Here is a 16761-nt window from a genome sequence, read left to right on the forward strand (position 1 = left end):
TTGTTTTACTTTCAAATGTTGCATAGCATGGTCCAGTTTTTACTAGTGTAAATTTTCTTTGATATACTGTATTTGTATCACAATATTGTTCTTAATACTTTTCAACCACAATATTGTCCTTAATGCTTTTGCAAAGTGTTCAAGACTAAGCAACAATCAATTTAGTATAGTTGCATTTATTGACCTCCAGCTATTTAATGGATTTGAATTTGTACTATCTGCCACTGTTTATTCACTGTTTTTTTCTCTTTTTTTTAAGATAAGCTTATGAAAAACTGGGTATTAGACTTTAATGTTCAAAAGGTAGATGGTAACATTTTTTCATCACGTATTTACTGTGTATTGTACAGTAGGAGAAAAGGTGGTGTGATATTACTTTGTACCACTTTGCAGGAATTTGCAACATGTAATCAAAGTGTTCTGAATGACATAGATAAACTGATGAATAAAATACAGCTCAGGGAGATGAAGCTTGGCAATATAGGCGAACAACTCAAGGAACATTTAAGTAAATTGCAATCCTTTGTGGGAAGTACACCTTCTCTTGGTAAGCCTATAATACACAAACTTTGAATAATTGTATCTTGTTGGATTAACCATGCTTTAAACTTTAATTTCTTTGAATCACAATAGGAGCAAAAGAAGTATGTATGATAAAACAAACCATTCTCCAGCAGTGAATATACAGGAGGTAGGATTTTGATTCAGAATACAATGAAACATTTACAATTGAGTAACTTGTCTACTAAAATGTGGATTAACTGTTAAGTTTTAAAACTCTTTCAATGTCCATTGCTCTTTCTGCATTAAGAAGCTTATGCTGCTTGCTGGAAAAAACAATCTTCAGATTTACAATCTGACATTTGCTTGCTACAAAATTTTCATACTCATGAGTTTGCCCTTAAAAGTCTGTGCTTTTAGATTCGAAAAGCTTATGGTTCTGGTCTCCAAAGAATACAGGAATAGTAATTAACCTCTGAGCTTACTAAAGTATTTTCACCACGTAACATTGTCCACAAATACTAAAATACAAATATGGTTTTGTCCAGTGAAGTGAATTGGCGGGAGCAGAGAGAAGCAGCGGTGCCAGTTTTTGATATGATTAACTTTCTGGGTATTGTGCCTAAAAGGAATTCCATAAATAAGAGAACTATTGAGGCTTTGTGCAAAGCAACGCACAGTTGGTTTAGCCTACTGAAGTAAATGACTCTGTTGTGTAGGCGTATTTCAGTATTTTACCAATTAGCATTCTCAACATGCTGTCTTAATGATCTTTTGCCCATTCTTCATTCAGAAAATGATTTAACTGTGTAATTATGAGCAAATGTGCACAACAGAATTATACTTAAAAGCAATCCTGTAAGATCAAATATTAATTGAATTTGAACAGCTAGCAATCTGCAGTAGTTCAAATTCTCTACAATGCTGCTTTACTATAAATTTTTTTAACCTTTCCCAATTTATTTCCCCCCACAGAATACCAAAGTTGCAGTTATCCAATGTGTGACATACGCAATTTACTTCATTAAAATTTATACATTTTAGAACAATTTCTTTCAAGCATATGAAGAATATAAATAACCTTAAGCAATGAAAACAAGTTTGAATGGTCATTACTGTTTCTCCTTGGGATATTAGAATAATCTCTACCATTCACTGATCAATCTGCTGTATGTTCTTACTTTTCTATCTTCTAATGTCCATTGCCACCTTCTGACAGTATCCTTGAAGGCTCTGTATATTTAGCTGTTAACAGATAAAAAAGTGCTGGAGTGGGCACTAAGGCCAACAGTGGCAGATCCTGGTCCAGTTTATCCAGTCTGGAAATTGAGATTATTCCATAGGCATGCAGTATCCAGTGACTAAACAGAACAACCATTCTCTTCTTTTTGGTGATCAAATCCTTGTAAGTCTGTTAAAGAGAAACATTTTTAATTATACATAGAATCTTATTTACATTTGTATATTTAGTAGTTTGCACTGAAAGCAATTAAAACATTCGTAATTCAAAATCCTAAATGCTATGAACTTACACTTTCTGTGAATCCTTTAAAGTGTTCACATAGGTTGTAATTAAAGCCACACCTATTCTCGTATTAATTCTCACATACTTTAAATCAATTGGGTCTAATATGGGAGTCCTCATGCAAGATTCCCTAAAGGTTAACTTGCAGGTTGAGTTAGTGGTAAAGGTGGCAAATGCAATGTTAGCATTCATTTTGAGAGGACTAGAATACAAAAACAAGGATGTAATGCTGAGGCTTTATAAGGAATTGGTCAGACCGGATTTGGAGTACTGTGAGCAGTTCTGAGCACTTTATCCAAGAAAAGATATGCTGGGGATTGCAGAGGGTCCAGAGGAGGTTCGCAAAAATGATCCCAAGAATAAAAGGGTTAACATGAGGAGTGTTTGATAGCTCTTGGTCTGAACTCACAGGAGTTTATAAGAATGAGAGGGGCAAGGGATCTCATCGAAACTTACTGAATATTGAAATGCCTAGATAGAGTGTATGTGGAGGATATGAATCCTATAACGGTGGAGTCTAGGGCCAGAGGGCACGGCCGCAGAATAGGGGAATGTCCACTTAAAATAGAGATGAGGAAAAATTTCTTTTAGCCTGAGGGTGATGAATCTGGAATTCATTGCCACACACAGCTGTGCAGGCCAAGTCATTGGGTATATTTAAGTTGGAGGTTGATAGGTTCTTGATTAGTCAGGGTATCAAAGGTTGCATGGAGAAAGCAAAAGAATGGGGTTGAGAGGGATAATAAATCAGCCATGATGGAATGGCAGAGTAGACTCGATAGGCTGAGTGACTTAGTTCTGCTCCTATGCCTTACAGTCTAATATTATAGTTCTCCAAACCCTTAGCTTGTTTGTTCTAACTTACCTGTATTTCTGAAGCAGACATATATACTGCCAAAGTTACCAAGGACAAGACTAGAATTATATATGGAAAAGCATAATCTGAAAAAAAGAGGTTGGAAGTTAAGAAAATATGCAGAAAATCAAATTAAAATATGGTACATATATATATATTGCTACTAACTGAACTGGTATATACATTTAGTTAGCATTTATTTTAATATTAAGGTAAAGTATTAATAGCAATTCTAGATCCTTAACTAGGAATCCTAAATGTGAAATTAAACCAACACCCAAGATCATTGCAAAGTAAATTGGTCAAGAGATATCCTTTTCAATATCTAGATCAAGATTCTATTGGTTAATTAAAGTCAATCGTGTTATGGCAAAAATTCTGTCAGAATTTATTTTAAATTGTAGTTAATCAAAAGATGGTATCTAAATAAAAATGCACTTACAAAGCAGGCCTCCACCAACTGCCTGAAGTACTGTAAGAATTGGGAAAAAGTAAAGCGCTGCATAAATACTTTTAAATCGGTCTGATTTTCCAAGACCACATGCAATCTTTTTAACCAGCAGTGGACGAAGCAGCATCATGAAAACGAGACAAAAAGCATAGTATATAAAGACAATAGTGTATCTGAAAACAAACAGACAACAGACTATCAGGATGGCAACTTTATTGAAGCTGAAATTCTCATTTTATGAAGTATTGATTTCCAATTTTTAGGATTCCCATTATCTCTTCTATTTCTGACATCTGCTCGGAAGGCTGACAGCCATTATTCTGAGCACAATGCTTAATTCTAAATTTAAAAACACAAAGACTCAAAAAACAAATACAAACTGTACTTATATGAACCAGAGAACTACTTAGTTTACACTTGTATTTAAAAATATTATATCAGATGTTTTTACATGATGGCAATAACTAAATTAATATCAAAAAATTGAACAAGTCAGCACTGCATATATTGAAAAACATATACTTACAAGGGAAATACAGCTTCCTGTGTACAATGCAGTGTAGTAATATAATCTGGACTGGGATTATAAAGCATTGTATACCAATCTGATAGCATCTTCACACGGCAGGACCGAATTTTCAGCTCTCCTATTGGATCATTCACTAACAATGTGATAATGGCTGCAACAGCACATTCTAGTAATGCAGTCACATGCTGAAAAAGTGCACTGGAACTGTACAAAAAATACAATAAATTATATTTCGAATGAATTTGGTTTTAAATAAATTTCTATAGTACTATGCTAAAGTCTTAGAAACAAAGATATATCAGGGTACCTAAATTTTTGCACAGTACTGTGTTTGTCAACTAGAGTGGAGAGTAAGTTAATAAATCTAGCATGAGCAAAGGCTGTTGGGAATGGCAAGGGTGGAGCACTGCGAGTTGGATGTGGGGCAGGTGGCAGAGCAGGAGTGATAGAGGCATGGGTGCAGACACATTATCCCTGAGACACCAGGCAAGGTAATTTGATTCCAAACAATTGGTTGATTGATCATTACAGAATGTCTCTCTGCTGCTTCCCATTCCCGTTTCCCAACCATGATTCCGGCCTCTTTGCCCCCCTTTCACTCTGTCCACAATAGAGACCTATATCAGAATCAGGTTTATAATCACTTACATGTCATTAAGTGTGTTTTTTGTTGCAGCAGCAGTACAGTGCAATACATAAAATTATAAAGTACTGTGCAGAGGTCCTGGGCACCCTAGCTAAATATATGTCCCGAAAACTTTTGCACAGTACTGTATAATAAATTTCATCTGAGTCGTATGATTGAATGCTGGTATAATCTTGGGAGTGATTTAAAATAATGAAGAAATAGAATAAGGCAACAAGTAGCTGTTTTCAATAATTGTTCCCACGTTCTGGATACCACTTGTGGACAAAACTTAACATTGTTATTATCTCTTTCTCTTGAACACAGTCCTATGGTATAGCTATTATTTTACAAGTACATCAGTCTATGTTAGCAAGCATGATTCTGGGAACTGTCACCTTTGGTACGGACTATGATAGTTCAGATAATAGTCCACATTGATAGGTGCATCATATAATGTTAAATACAACTCCAGTAAAATTATACATTTCTTTGACACAAAGTCACAATTCCATGTCTATGAATTTAAAGGATTTTAATTTCTAAAAGTAATACTTATGAGCATCCAATTGTGCTTTAATTTAGATGCATACATTATATGGATACATACACACCTGCACCCCACAAGTACATAAGTATTCGGTTTTGTCCAGAACATAAAACTGTTCATTTACATTTTACGTTAATAGATGCAGACTTACACCCAAATTGGACCCTACTGCTTATAAATGTATGACTTACAGATAAAAAAAAAATGCTGAATCTATTAAGGCACTTATTCTTCAATTATAACACCCTGATTCACATTCCAAATTCTCAAATATCACAAACCTTTTTTTGCCCGAGTACCATTCAATAAAGAACCAGTGCAAAACCAAAGGCAGAACTGCCATGAAACCAAGATACAGCCAGTCATACAACTCTGGTGATTCTTCACATTTACGACAAATTTTCAGAGCATCTGATCTTTCTCCTCTTGGGCATACCTGTTGAGAATTTTTAGGGCAAATGAAAAATCTTTTCAACTTTCTGTACCGGAGTACAAACATATGCCACATGCCAGACTGATAGAGGAGACTACATCTACTAGATACCTTCAATAATTTTGTTTTTAAAAAAAGCCAAAAATTGTTTGGAATTAAATTAGAGATGATAATGGAGCCTGCTATTGACTTTATTCAAACTACAATTCCCTTTATTACAAAATGCAGTTAATATTACTTTGAGTGCATTTAGGCTTGAATTTAGGTGCAATCAAAGATAACTTACAAACAGGTACAACTAAATTAGATTTTATGTCACTTGTACCATGTGAATATGAATGATCTTCTGAACATTTTTGAATAGTGTGATGATTTTGTACACTATATAAAAAACATATGATTTACATCTACAAAAAAATACTGCAGAAGTTTAAATCCTGTAACAAATGCAAAATGCTGGAAATACTAAGGAGGTCAGGCAGCATTTGTGGTTAAAAAAATGAATTCAAATATTTCCAGATGGATGACTGCCAATATGGTATTGTAGCAGTTAGTGAAAAGCTATTACAGCACCAGCGACCCAAATTCAATTGCACCACTGTCTAGAAAGAGTTTGTACATTCTCCCCATGACCATATGGATTTCCTCCAGGTGATCCGGTCCCTTCCACATTCCAAAGACATACAGATTAGAGTTAGTAAGTTGTAGGCCTGCTACGTTGGCACCAGGAACATGGCAACACTTGCAGGCTGCACCCAGCACATCCTCAGACTGTGTTGGTCATTGACACAAAAAACACATTTCACTGTATACTTTGATGTACACGTGACAAATAAAGCTATCTCTTAATCTTCTTTCATCAATACAGTTGACCTGAAACATTACAAGTTTACAATGTAAGAAATGCAAAAATGAACAAAGCTCACCCCACAATCTCCATATTGCAGTTGACTATCATTTGCAATTTCTTTTATTTGCTTTCCACAATATAATCCAGGGCATATCAAATCAACATCTGAAATACAGTAACATTTAAAAACAAATTGCATTAATGATTAAGTTAATTCTGATAAAATTATAATTTGTTCTAATTCACATTTAAATAAAATTGATTATTAAAACAGAACTTGACTTTATGGCCTATATCTACAACTACAATCCACAAGACTCTACTGTATAACATGAAAAAAATGTGACATTAAAGTGTATTGAGGAGGTATTACATTCGAAGGAGCAGAAAATCTGAAAACGTCACCTGTCTAAATGGTACTGGTTTGGTTCCACCAGCTCTCACAACTAACATTTTTATCATGTAGCATTTGCAACAATCACATAAAAGTGCAAATTAAAAACCAAGTAAATAATATCTACACTTCTCTAAAAATGCTCTTTTGTTAAATTATAATTTTTACTTTTACAATGACAATGTTCTTAAAAACAATTTGTATTTTCATACTGGGGCTTCCAAATTTTTCACCAAACAAGTGACCACATAAGTAGCTGCCAATACTGTAACCTGACCATTTAAAAAGGGAGGGGAAAAAGAAGAGGAAATTAGCAATTCCTAAGTCTATCAGCAGTAGTGGGGAAAATGTTGGAATCTACATTGAAGCATCTAATGAAAAAAAACACAAAGGAGATTAATAGAATGGATTCAGCATAAATTTATGAAAGGAAAATTGTGTTTGATAAATCTATTTGAGACCTCTGAGGATATAAGTAATTCGAGAAAACAGAGGTTGAGGTTTATTTAGATTTTTAAGACTTTTGTCAGGTTCCACACAGAGAGATAGTCAGTGATAATACAGCATATAGAATTGTGGCAATATACAGGCCCTGAGTAAGAACTTGTTAATAAACAACAGCAGGAGTAAATGGATCTTTCTCAATATGACCAACTTCAACCGGTGAGGTACCAATGGGATCAATGCTTGGATTCCAGTCATTCGCAATCTTTCTTATTGATTGGTTGGAGGAACAAAATGAAAAATTTCCATTTCCATATTGCCTTCAAGAACTTCGAAAACTCTTCTAGTGCCCTTTGAGAAAGACTTATGTACTTCGGAGAGATTAAAAAAAATGTCTCATCTGTCTTAAATGCATGATCACTTTTTAAAAATTCGCTTTGAAGGCCAAATCTCCTCTCCGTATCCTAAAAAGACTACTAAATAACTTTTTAAATTTTCATTACATTCTCTCTCAGTCTGGGACAAAAATAAAACAGGAGAGCTCAAGCTAACAAGGAAAATTACAAATTGTTTCAGATCCATGGAAAAGACAAATTGATGAATAAAAGCAATGAAGCTGAGAAGCATGATTAGTTTAGAATGCCAAATGCAGAAACAAATGCAAAATGCAAAATAAAAGAGAACCAAGTTAACAGCAAGAAAACAGAATATGAGAGTGTACTTACAGGAAACATAAGTTGACTATGAAAGCTTTTATAGATATGTAAACAAACAAAATTTGTAGAGATAACTAAAGGCTCCTTAGAAACAAAGAAATGTTTAATAGTCTTGGTGTAATTAATACAGAAAACCAGGTAATTGCAAAGGGTTCACAAACCTTTTCTTGCAACTATAGATTTGGGGCCTGCCTGATCGAGCACCTTTGCCACAAAAGGCGGGATTTCTAGTGACCACCCATTTCAATTTTACTTCCCATTCTCATTCCGATACGTCGGTCCGTGGCCTCCTCTACTCATGAGGCCACTTTCAGGTAGGAGGAGCAACTCCTCATATTCTCTCTGGGTAACCTCCAACCCAATGGCATGAACATTGATTTATTTAATATCCAGTAATATTTCTCCCTCCTCCCTTCCTATTCCTCATTCTGGTTCCCTTCTCACCCCTTCTCTTCTACTTACTTGCCTATCACCTCTGTCTGGTGTCCCTCCACTCCTTTCTTCCATGGTTCCAATGTCCTCTATCAAATTCCTCCTTCTTCAGCCCTTCAACTCTTCCAGCTTCATACTTCACCTACTCCCCTCAACCCCACATACACCTACCTTCCTGTCCAGCTGGTCTCACCTATGTGCCAGCTTGTACTTCTTCCACCTGCCACCTTCTTATTCTGGCTTCTTCCCTCATCCTCTCCAGATCTGATGACCCGAAATGTCAACTGCTTATTCCCCTCCATAGATGCTGCCTGATTTACTGAGTTCCTTCAGCAATCTGTGTGTTTCAAATGATAAACCAATTCAATAACTACTTTGGGTCCTTCATTAGAAATCAGGACAGAAATAACATTCCAGAAATGTAGGAAACCTAGAGTTTTTTAAGTGACAAAGAAACTGAAGATGATTAGTATCAGTAGTTACAGAAATTGATAGGTTGCCGTGAGCCTTTGATGCTGCCACAAATAAGCTTCTCTTTACACCTGAGTATATATGTGCTTGTGCATGATAATGAACTCAACTTTGACTGAAGGCCAAGGAATTCCCAGACCCAACGTTCTGCAACCCAAGAGCACTTAAGGAAGTGGCAATAGAAACAATGGATGCATTGGTGGTCATTTTCAACACTCTTTATACTCTGGACCAATTCCTATGGATGGGAGGGTATTTTATGTAATATACTAGTTAGTGTTTCTTCAACCTATTTAAATCTTGCTTCTCTGTCACTTTTGGGTGGCCACTCAAGTGCCATACAAGTTAATTTAGAAAACAGTACAATTTAGAATGTAAATAGCATATTGATCTTTCTTACAAGAGGGTTTGTTGTGGTGTATTAAAATGTTGTGAAATATTAATGAAAGTCTGAACAGCTCCAAGTGACACTTTAATTCTGTGAGCTCACAGCATGTAAGTTGTCAAGGTGTCTGTACAAGTTAAACACTGTTAAACATTATTAGTACCTAATGTTTGCTGATAGCTGCTGGAGCCTTCCTTGACCTCACGGCACAAGTGGCAAGGGGATGTCTAATGATGAACTCAAGTTGTCTTTAAAAAAACCATGCTTAGTGGCATGAGAACAAAAGACCAAATGTTTCTCAATGCTTGTGGATCGAACCCCTATTTATTAAGGCACCTTCCCCTCAGTTCCTGGGACTTCACCCAGACTGAATCGTGATCAGCAGGTGCCTAGGACAGGCCCAGGATGATTTCACGAGTCAGAATTTGAAGTTCCCCGACAACAGCGGCAATAAAATGGCGGCTAAGAATCGTGAGCCCAGAAATCTTTGTAACTTACAACGTAGTATTTTGTGTGATTTATTTATACTTTCTATTCTATGATAATAAATTAGGCTTCAGCTACTTTGTTGTGCTTGTACACTTATTACATCTCCTGAACACTTGAATTGGTTTGGGTCTTTTGGGTCTGATCAACCTAGCCCATTACAGGGCTGTAGTTTATTAATTGGAAGCAATTTTCACAGTTGTACAGCGTATTGGTGAGGCTGCACCCGGACTACTGTGTACAGTCATAGAGACATACAATACAGAAACAGACCTTTAAGTCCACCATGTCCATTGCAACCAAATTGCTCATTTACTCTAGTCCCACTTCCCCGCATTAGATTTAAAACCTTCTATGACTTGCCTATTTAATTACATGTACAACTGTCTCTTAAATGTTACAAATGTATATGACAATGCCTCCCCCTCTGGCAGTGAATTCCAGATATCAATTACAAAACCCCTTTAATACTCCATTCCACCTTAAACCCATGACTTTTTTTTAATGATACCCCCACCGTGGGGGAAAAAAATCTATATATGCTTTTTATGAATTTTAGAAATCTCTATCAGGTCACTCTTCAGCTTAGTTGGTTCCAAGGAAAAAAGCTGAGTCTATTCCAATCTCTCCCCATAACTAAATTCCTTCAATCTAGGCAACATGCTGGTGAGACTCCTCTGCTCGCCCTTCTTCCCAATCACATTCTTCCTGTAGTGAGGTGAGCAGAGCTGTACACAATATTCAAACTACAGTCCGACTGTATTTTATTAAACGGTAATATAATGTAGGGATTTTTATATTTCATGCCTTGATCTATGAAGGCAAGCATGCTATATGCCTTCTTTACCACATCTACCTGTGTTGGTACTTGCAGTGCACTACAGACTTGAAACTCAAGATCCAACTTAGGTTCCCTTATTCACAGGATGGAAGCAATTGGAAGAGATTCATGAGATTAATTCTTGGTTATCCAATACTGAAATTTATATTCTCTGGATTTTAGAAGGATGATGAGGTGATCTTACCAAATCATATAAAATCATAAGATGATACAAAAACTATTAAGGTATATCCAAAGTGGGAAGCACTCAAGTGAGGAAACATTGTTACGAGAGTTGAAGATAGCCTAAATCTTGTAACAACGAGATGGACCCACCTCTCATGGAGGGTGACAAATCTCTGGAATTCTCTACCCCAGAGATTATACAGGAAAGATTATTAGAAAATTAAAAGTGTAGATAATTTTTTTTAAGATTGGGATTGAGAGTAATGGGGAAGAGAAGTTGTCATCTGAGGCTGATCAGCTATGATCATATTGAATGGCAGGGTAGGCTTAATGGGTCTAAGATATTTTTATATGCATTCTCCTAATTATCATCAGTGAACTTAAAAATCTGGTTTAATTCTCCCAGTTCCACCTAGTTACGTGGGATAAATTCATACTCTGTGATACAGAACTTATGCCCATTCAGAATTTATTACTAACATGTTGTGAAATGTGTTGGTCTGAAGCTGTAGTACAGCAGAAGACATAAAAACTACGACAAGTTACAAAATAAATAAATAGTGCAACAGAGGAATGATGTGTTCATGGACTGTTCAGAAATCTGTTGGTGGAGGGGAAGAAGCTCTTCTTGAATCATTGGATGTGGTAGTTATGGTGATGGCACTTAATGATGGGTGCTGCCTTCTTGAGGCTCTGTCTTTTGAAGATGCTCTCGATGTCGAGGTGGGTTCTGAAGATGTTCTCGATGGCGAGGTGGGTTCTGAAGATGTTCTCGATGGCGAGGTGGGTTCTGAAGATGTTCTCGATGGCGAGGTGGGTTCTGCCTGTGATGGAGCTGGCTGAGTCTACAACCCTCTGCAGTCTCTTGTGATCCTCTGCAATGGAGCCTCTGTACCAGGCTGTGGGGCAGCCAGTTAACACTGCTCTCTATTGTACATCTAAAGAAACTTGTAAGCCTTTGGTGACATACCAAGTCTCCCCAACTCCTAAAGGATTGCCAGCACGCCTTCTTTGTGTCTGTGTCAATGTGTTAGGCTCAAAATAGAACTTTACAGATCTCTAACACGTTGACATCCAGGAACACAACTGCTGTGTGTTCTTGTAACTTCCCCTTCCTAAAGTCCACAATTAAATCCTCACTTCTACAGTCCTCCTTGATGCTACTTGAGATTCTGCTAACAGTGGTGTCTTTAGTGAATTTATAAATGGTGTCTCTGTGCTTATCCACACACTTATGATTGTAGAGACAGTAGGGCTAAGCACTCATCCTTGAGGTGCACCTATGTTGAATATCAGTGAGGAGATGTGTGGTCCTCCCATAAAGAAGATGAGTATCCAGTTGCAAATGGAGGTACAGAAGCCAAGGTTTTGAAGCTTGTTGATTAGTACTGGGAGAATGATAGTGTTGAATGCCAAGCTGTAATCAATAAACAACAGCCTGATATATGATCTACTATTGTCTAGTTGCTCCAAAGCCAATATGAAGAGCCAGTCAGATCATGTCTGCTCTGCTGTAGACCTGTTGTGCAGCAGGCCTAGGTCATTAATTGGAAATGATTCCAAAGAACTGGCAGGAATTGAATCTAGCCATGACTTTATTAAAGCACTTCGTTGCAGTAGAGGGAACGGTTGAAAGGTTAGAACTTTATTCCCTGGAGCATTGGAGAATGAGGGGATATTTGATAGAAGTATATTACATTATGAAAGGTATAAATAGGGTAAATGCAAGTAGGCTTTTTCCACTGAAGTCGAGTGAGACAAGAGCTAGAGATCATGGGTTAAATGCAAAAAACAAAATGTTTAAGCGGAACATGACGGGGAACTTCTTCACTCAGAGGGTGGTGAGAGTGTGGAAAGAGCTGCCAGCGGAAATGGTGGATGTGGGTTTGATTTCAACATTAACAAGAGTAATTTGAAAAGGCACATGGATGGGAGGATCATAGAGGGCTATGGTCTGGGTGCAGGCCAATGGAACTAGGCAAAATAATTGTTTGGCACAGATTAGATAGCCCAAAGGGTCTGTTGCTATGCTGTAGCATTTTAGGACTACGTGACCCTGCAGAATCGATTTACTGCATGTATCCGAGACATGAAGGAAGCAGGAAGTCACCCTTCAACTTATATTGTATTAAAGAATTTCAAAACCAGTATGGTTTGAATCTGATAACTGTGTAAACATATCACAACAGATATCCTTCTCAGATGATGTCTAACCCAGCACCATGAATAGCCCTTTTAAGTTCAGACGTTATAAATTCGACATCCAAGTGAGAACTGGAACATAAACAGGAGGAATTCTGAAAATTCACGCAACACACATCAAAGTTGCTGGTGAACGCAGCAGGCCAGGCAGCATCTCTAGGAAGAGGTACAGTCGACGTTTAGGGCCGAGACCCTTCGTCAGGACTAACTGAAGGAAGAGCTAGTAAGAGATTTGAAAGTGGGAGGGGGAGGGAGAGATCCAAAATGATAGGAGAAGACAGGAGGGGGAGGGATGGAGCCAAGAGCTGGACAGGTGATTGGCAAAAGGGATATGAGAGGATCATGGGACAGGAGGCCCAGGGAGAAGGAAAAGGGGGAGGGGGGGAAAACCCAGAGGATGGGCAAGGGGTATAGTCAGAGGGACAGAGGGAGAAAAAGGAGAGAGAGAGAGAGAAAGAATGTGTGTATATAAATAAATAGCGGATGGGGTACTAGGGGGAGGTGGGGCATTAGCAGAAGCTAGAGAAGTTGATGTTCATGCCATCTGGTTGGAGGCTACCTAGACAGAATATAAGGTGTTGTTCCTCCAACCTGTCTCCGTCTTCACCGCATCTACTCTCAGGATGAGGCTTTTCATTCCAGGACGAGGGAGATGTCGTCCTTTTTTAAACAAAGGGGCTTCCCTTCCTCCACTATCAACTCTGCTCTCAAACGCATTTCCCCCATTTCACACACATCTGCTCTCACTCCATCCTCTCGTCACCCCACTAGGAATAGGGTTCCCCTGGTCCTCACCTACCACCCCACTAGCCTCCGGGTCCAACATATTATTCTCCGTAACTTCCGCCACCTCCAACGGGATCCCACCACTAAGCACATCTTTCCCTTCTCCCCTCTGTCTGCTTTCCGCAGGGATCGCTCCCTACGCGACTCCCCTGCCCATTCATCCCCCCCATCCCTCCCCACGGATCTCCCTCCTGGCACTTATCCTTGTAAGCTGAACAAGTGCTACACATGCCCTTACACTTCCTCCCTTACCACCATTCAGGGCCCCAGACAGTCCTTCCAGGTGAGGCGACACTTCACCTGTGAGTCGGCTGGGGTGATATACTGCGTCCGGTGCTCCCGACATGGCCTTCTATATATTGGCGAGACCCGACACAGGCTGGGAGATCGTTTTGCTGAACACCTATGCTCTGTCTGCCAGAGAAAGCAGGATCTCCCAGTGGCCACACATTTTAATTCCACATCCCATTCCCATTCTGATATGTCTATCCACGGCCTCCTTTACTGTAAAGATGAAGCCACACTCAGGTTGGAGGAACAACACCTTATATTCCATCTGGGTAGCCTCCAACCTGATGGCATGAACATTGACTTCTCTAACTTCCGCTAATGCCCCACCTCCCCCTTGTACCCCATCCGTTATTTATTTATATACACGCATTCTTTCTCTCTCTCTCTCTCCCTTTTCTCCCTCTGCCCCTCTGACTATACCCCTTGCCCATCCTCTGGGTTTCCCCCCACCTCCCCCTTTTCCTTCTCCCTGGGCCTCCTGTCCCACGATCCTCTCATATCCCTTTTGCTAATCACCTGTCCAGCTCTTGGCTCCATCCCTCCCCCTCCTGTCTTCTATCATTTTGGATCTCCCCCTCCCACTTTCAAATCTCTTACTAGCTCTTCCTTCAGTTAGTCCTGATGAAGGGTCTCGGCCTGAAACGTCGACTGTACCTCTTCCTAGAGATGCTGCCTGGCCTGCTGCTTTCACCAGCAACTTTGATGTGTGTTGCAGGAACTGGAACATTTTGTTTTCTCAGCAGTCTGAGGATTGCTTGCAAAACTGTTTCTCTATAAAATCTCTCTTCTTTACTTAAATTGGCCAAATTATGTACCCTGACATATGTTTTACTAATAATTCTGCTTTTTCAGTTAGTAACTGCAACCTTCTCCCCATCATACAAAGCCAGTAATGCATTAGGTTTTCTAAATCCCCCATTTTCTGTATCATCCCACACTTCCTCAACCTGAATTGTATGGTCTCCTATACATTTTTTTCAGCCTTCTCACAACTTTTCTATCTATAGCTCAAGTTCTTTTATGTTTTATGAAAGATGAATAGGAGTAACACTGCCTAACTTTCTTAAAAGTTTTATTCCACCCCTACACAGCTCTTTTACATTCATCCATTCACCAAGGAACAGTTTTCCTTTCATTATACCCTAATGATCTGGGATTGATTCCTTTGCTACCAAATTGAATACAAAGTACAAGATATTATTACTCAACTTGACATCTTCGAAAACCAAATGATCAGGAAATCTTCTTTCACATTAATTACACTGGACAATAAAAAATTTGCTTCCTGAATACTTTTGAGTGTATCTTAATGGGTTTTGGGCTGCTGATCATGAAAATCACCATGAAATTTCCCTATCACACAACATTTTAAAAAAAGAAAATCATCTGCATTTGTTATTTCAATTCATAATTCAAGTCAATTAAAATGTTGCCCACAACGTAAGCTGCAAAGTTTTCTATCTTGTCCAGGCATGCTTGGACATACTTTAGCAGGGTGGATGCTGCATGGCAGGGCAGGTTTTAGAAAGTCTGTAAAAGCATCACACACACACTGTTCTATGCATTATGTTTAGACATATATCAGTTTGCAATCACATTGATGAAGAGCATGCTCTGCACATAGCATATTATACTCATTATAATGAAGAAATTATATTTTAAGGAGTTTTTATGATAGCAAAATGTCTCACCAATGTTGCAACAGCCACAATACTTTTTGTTATATTTGTGGCAAGTATACACTTAAATCTCCTCTTATGACTCCTCTTATTAAGAAAGTCTATGAGCTCTACTTTGAATTGGCCACCAAGACAGAGCCTAGGCTCCTCACATTTGTTGCACAACATGGGCTGTTGATCCTAGAGCTTGACTTAGAAGTCAATCCCATTTGCTGTCCTGATGATATAGCGAGAACAGAAGGATCATGTGACAGACTACTACTTCTGTCTGACCAATGTGTCTGGTTTCTCTGCTAAAAAAAAAAAGAAATCCATTGAATACCCCAATGCCTCTTAAGCCACGAGACGTGTGCTGCATGATGACAATCTTCCAGTACTGCAGACACCAGAGACATGGAGTCTAGAGGAGGCAGACAAAGATGGCACAATGCACGAGCCAGGAATGGAAAACAACACTGATACTGATACAGATTTTGAACCCTTTATGTCCACTGAGCCTCATCTGATAACTCAATCTGATTTACATAACCTGGTCAGAGACTCGGGTTTGTCAAAGGCAAAAGCACAATTACCAGGTTCAAAACTGCAAGGATGGAATCTGCTATCACCAGGTACAAACATTTTCATGACGGATTTCGGTATTTGAGACAGATGTTTCCCAGAATAACTGATGCTAAGATTAAAGAGGGCATTTTTGTTGGTGCACAAATCAACAGGTCACCAATGACAGGCAATTCAAAGAACTCCTGGTGGGACTGACGAATATCGCATGGAAAACATTCAAGGACATAACTGAAATTTTTTTTTGGCAACTACAGAGCACCAAACTATGTGCAGCTGATTGACAACATGCTTCAAGCATACAAAACCATGGAGTGCAATATGACCCTAAAGACTCATTTTCTGCATTCCCATTTAGACTTCTTCCCTTAAATCTTGGCACTGTCAGTGATGAGCACGGTGAAAGGTTTCACCAGGACATTACGATCATAGAGAAATGGTATCAGGGCAACTGGAATCCATCAATGCTGGCTGATTATTATTGGCCACTTCAATGAGAAACCTCAGACACTGAGTACAAACAAAAATTATCAATAAATCATGCTTCGCTTAGTTGAACTATCGCAAAGCATCAACACTGCGATGCAA

General features: G+C 38.5%; 2 protein-coding genes across 6 annotated transcripts in view; one reads left to right on the top strand and one right to left on the bottom strand.

The window, feature by feature from the left end:
* The window catches only part of ccdc175 (coiled-coil domain containing 175), a 60022-nt gene extending 59277 nt beyond the window's left edge, over positions 1-745 (top strand). For 2 of the 3 annotated variants that reach the window (XM_072267862.1, XM_072267880.1), the window contains 2 exons: positions 260-547; positions 634-745. In XM_072267862.1, coding sequence (XP_072123963.1) covers positions 260-547; positions 634-680 — 335 coding nt within the window. In that variant the 3' untranslated portion in view covers positions 681-745. The remainder of the gene's footprint in view (positions 1-259; positions 548-633) is intronic. The other variant, XM_072267870.1, reaches the window with a different exon arrangement.
* Positions 1-16761, bottom strand: part of jkamp (jnk1/mapk8 associated membrane protein) — a 26664-nt gene continuing 9903 nt past the window's right edge. For 2 of the 3 annotated variants that reach the window (XM_072267911.1, XM_072267893.1), the window contains exons 2-7: positions 6397-6485; positions 5319-5473; positions 3860-4066; positions 3325-3506; positions 2892-2968; positions 1-1912 (exon numbers count right to left, since the gene is read on the bottom strand). In XM_072267911.1, coding sequence (XP_072124012.1) covers positions 1694-1912; positions 2892-2968; positions 3325-3506; positions 3860-4066; positions 5319-5473; positions 6397-6485 — 929 coding nt within the window. In that variant the 3' untranslated portion in view covers positions 1-1693. Of the gene's footprint in view, positions 1913-2891; positions 2969-3324; positions 3507-3859; positions 4067-5318; positions 5474-6396; positions 6486-8499; positions 8644-16761 lie in introns of all 3 variants that reach the window. The other variant, XM_072267901.1, reaches the window with a different exon arrangement.

The sequence above is a fragment of the Mobula birostris genome, chromosome 1 (assembly GCF_030028105.1).
Source record: "Mobula birostris isolate sMobBir1 chromosome 1, sMobBir1.hap1, whole genome shotgun sequence".
NCBI classification, from domain to species: domain Eukaryota; kingdom Metazoa; phylum Chordata; class Chondrichthyes; order Myliobatiformes; family Myliobatidae; genus Mobula; species Mobula birostris.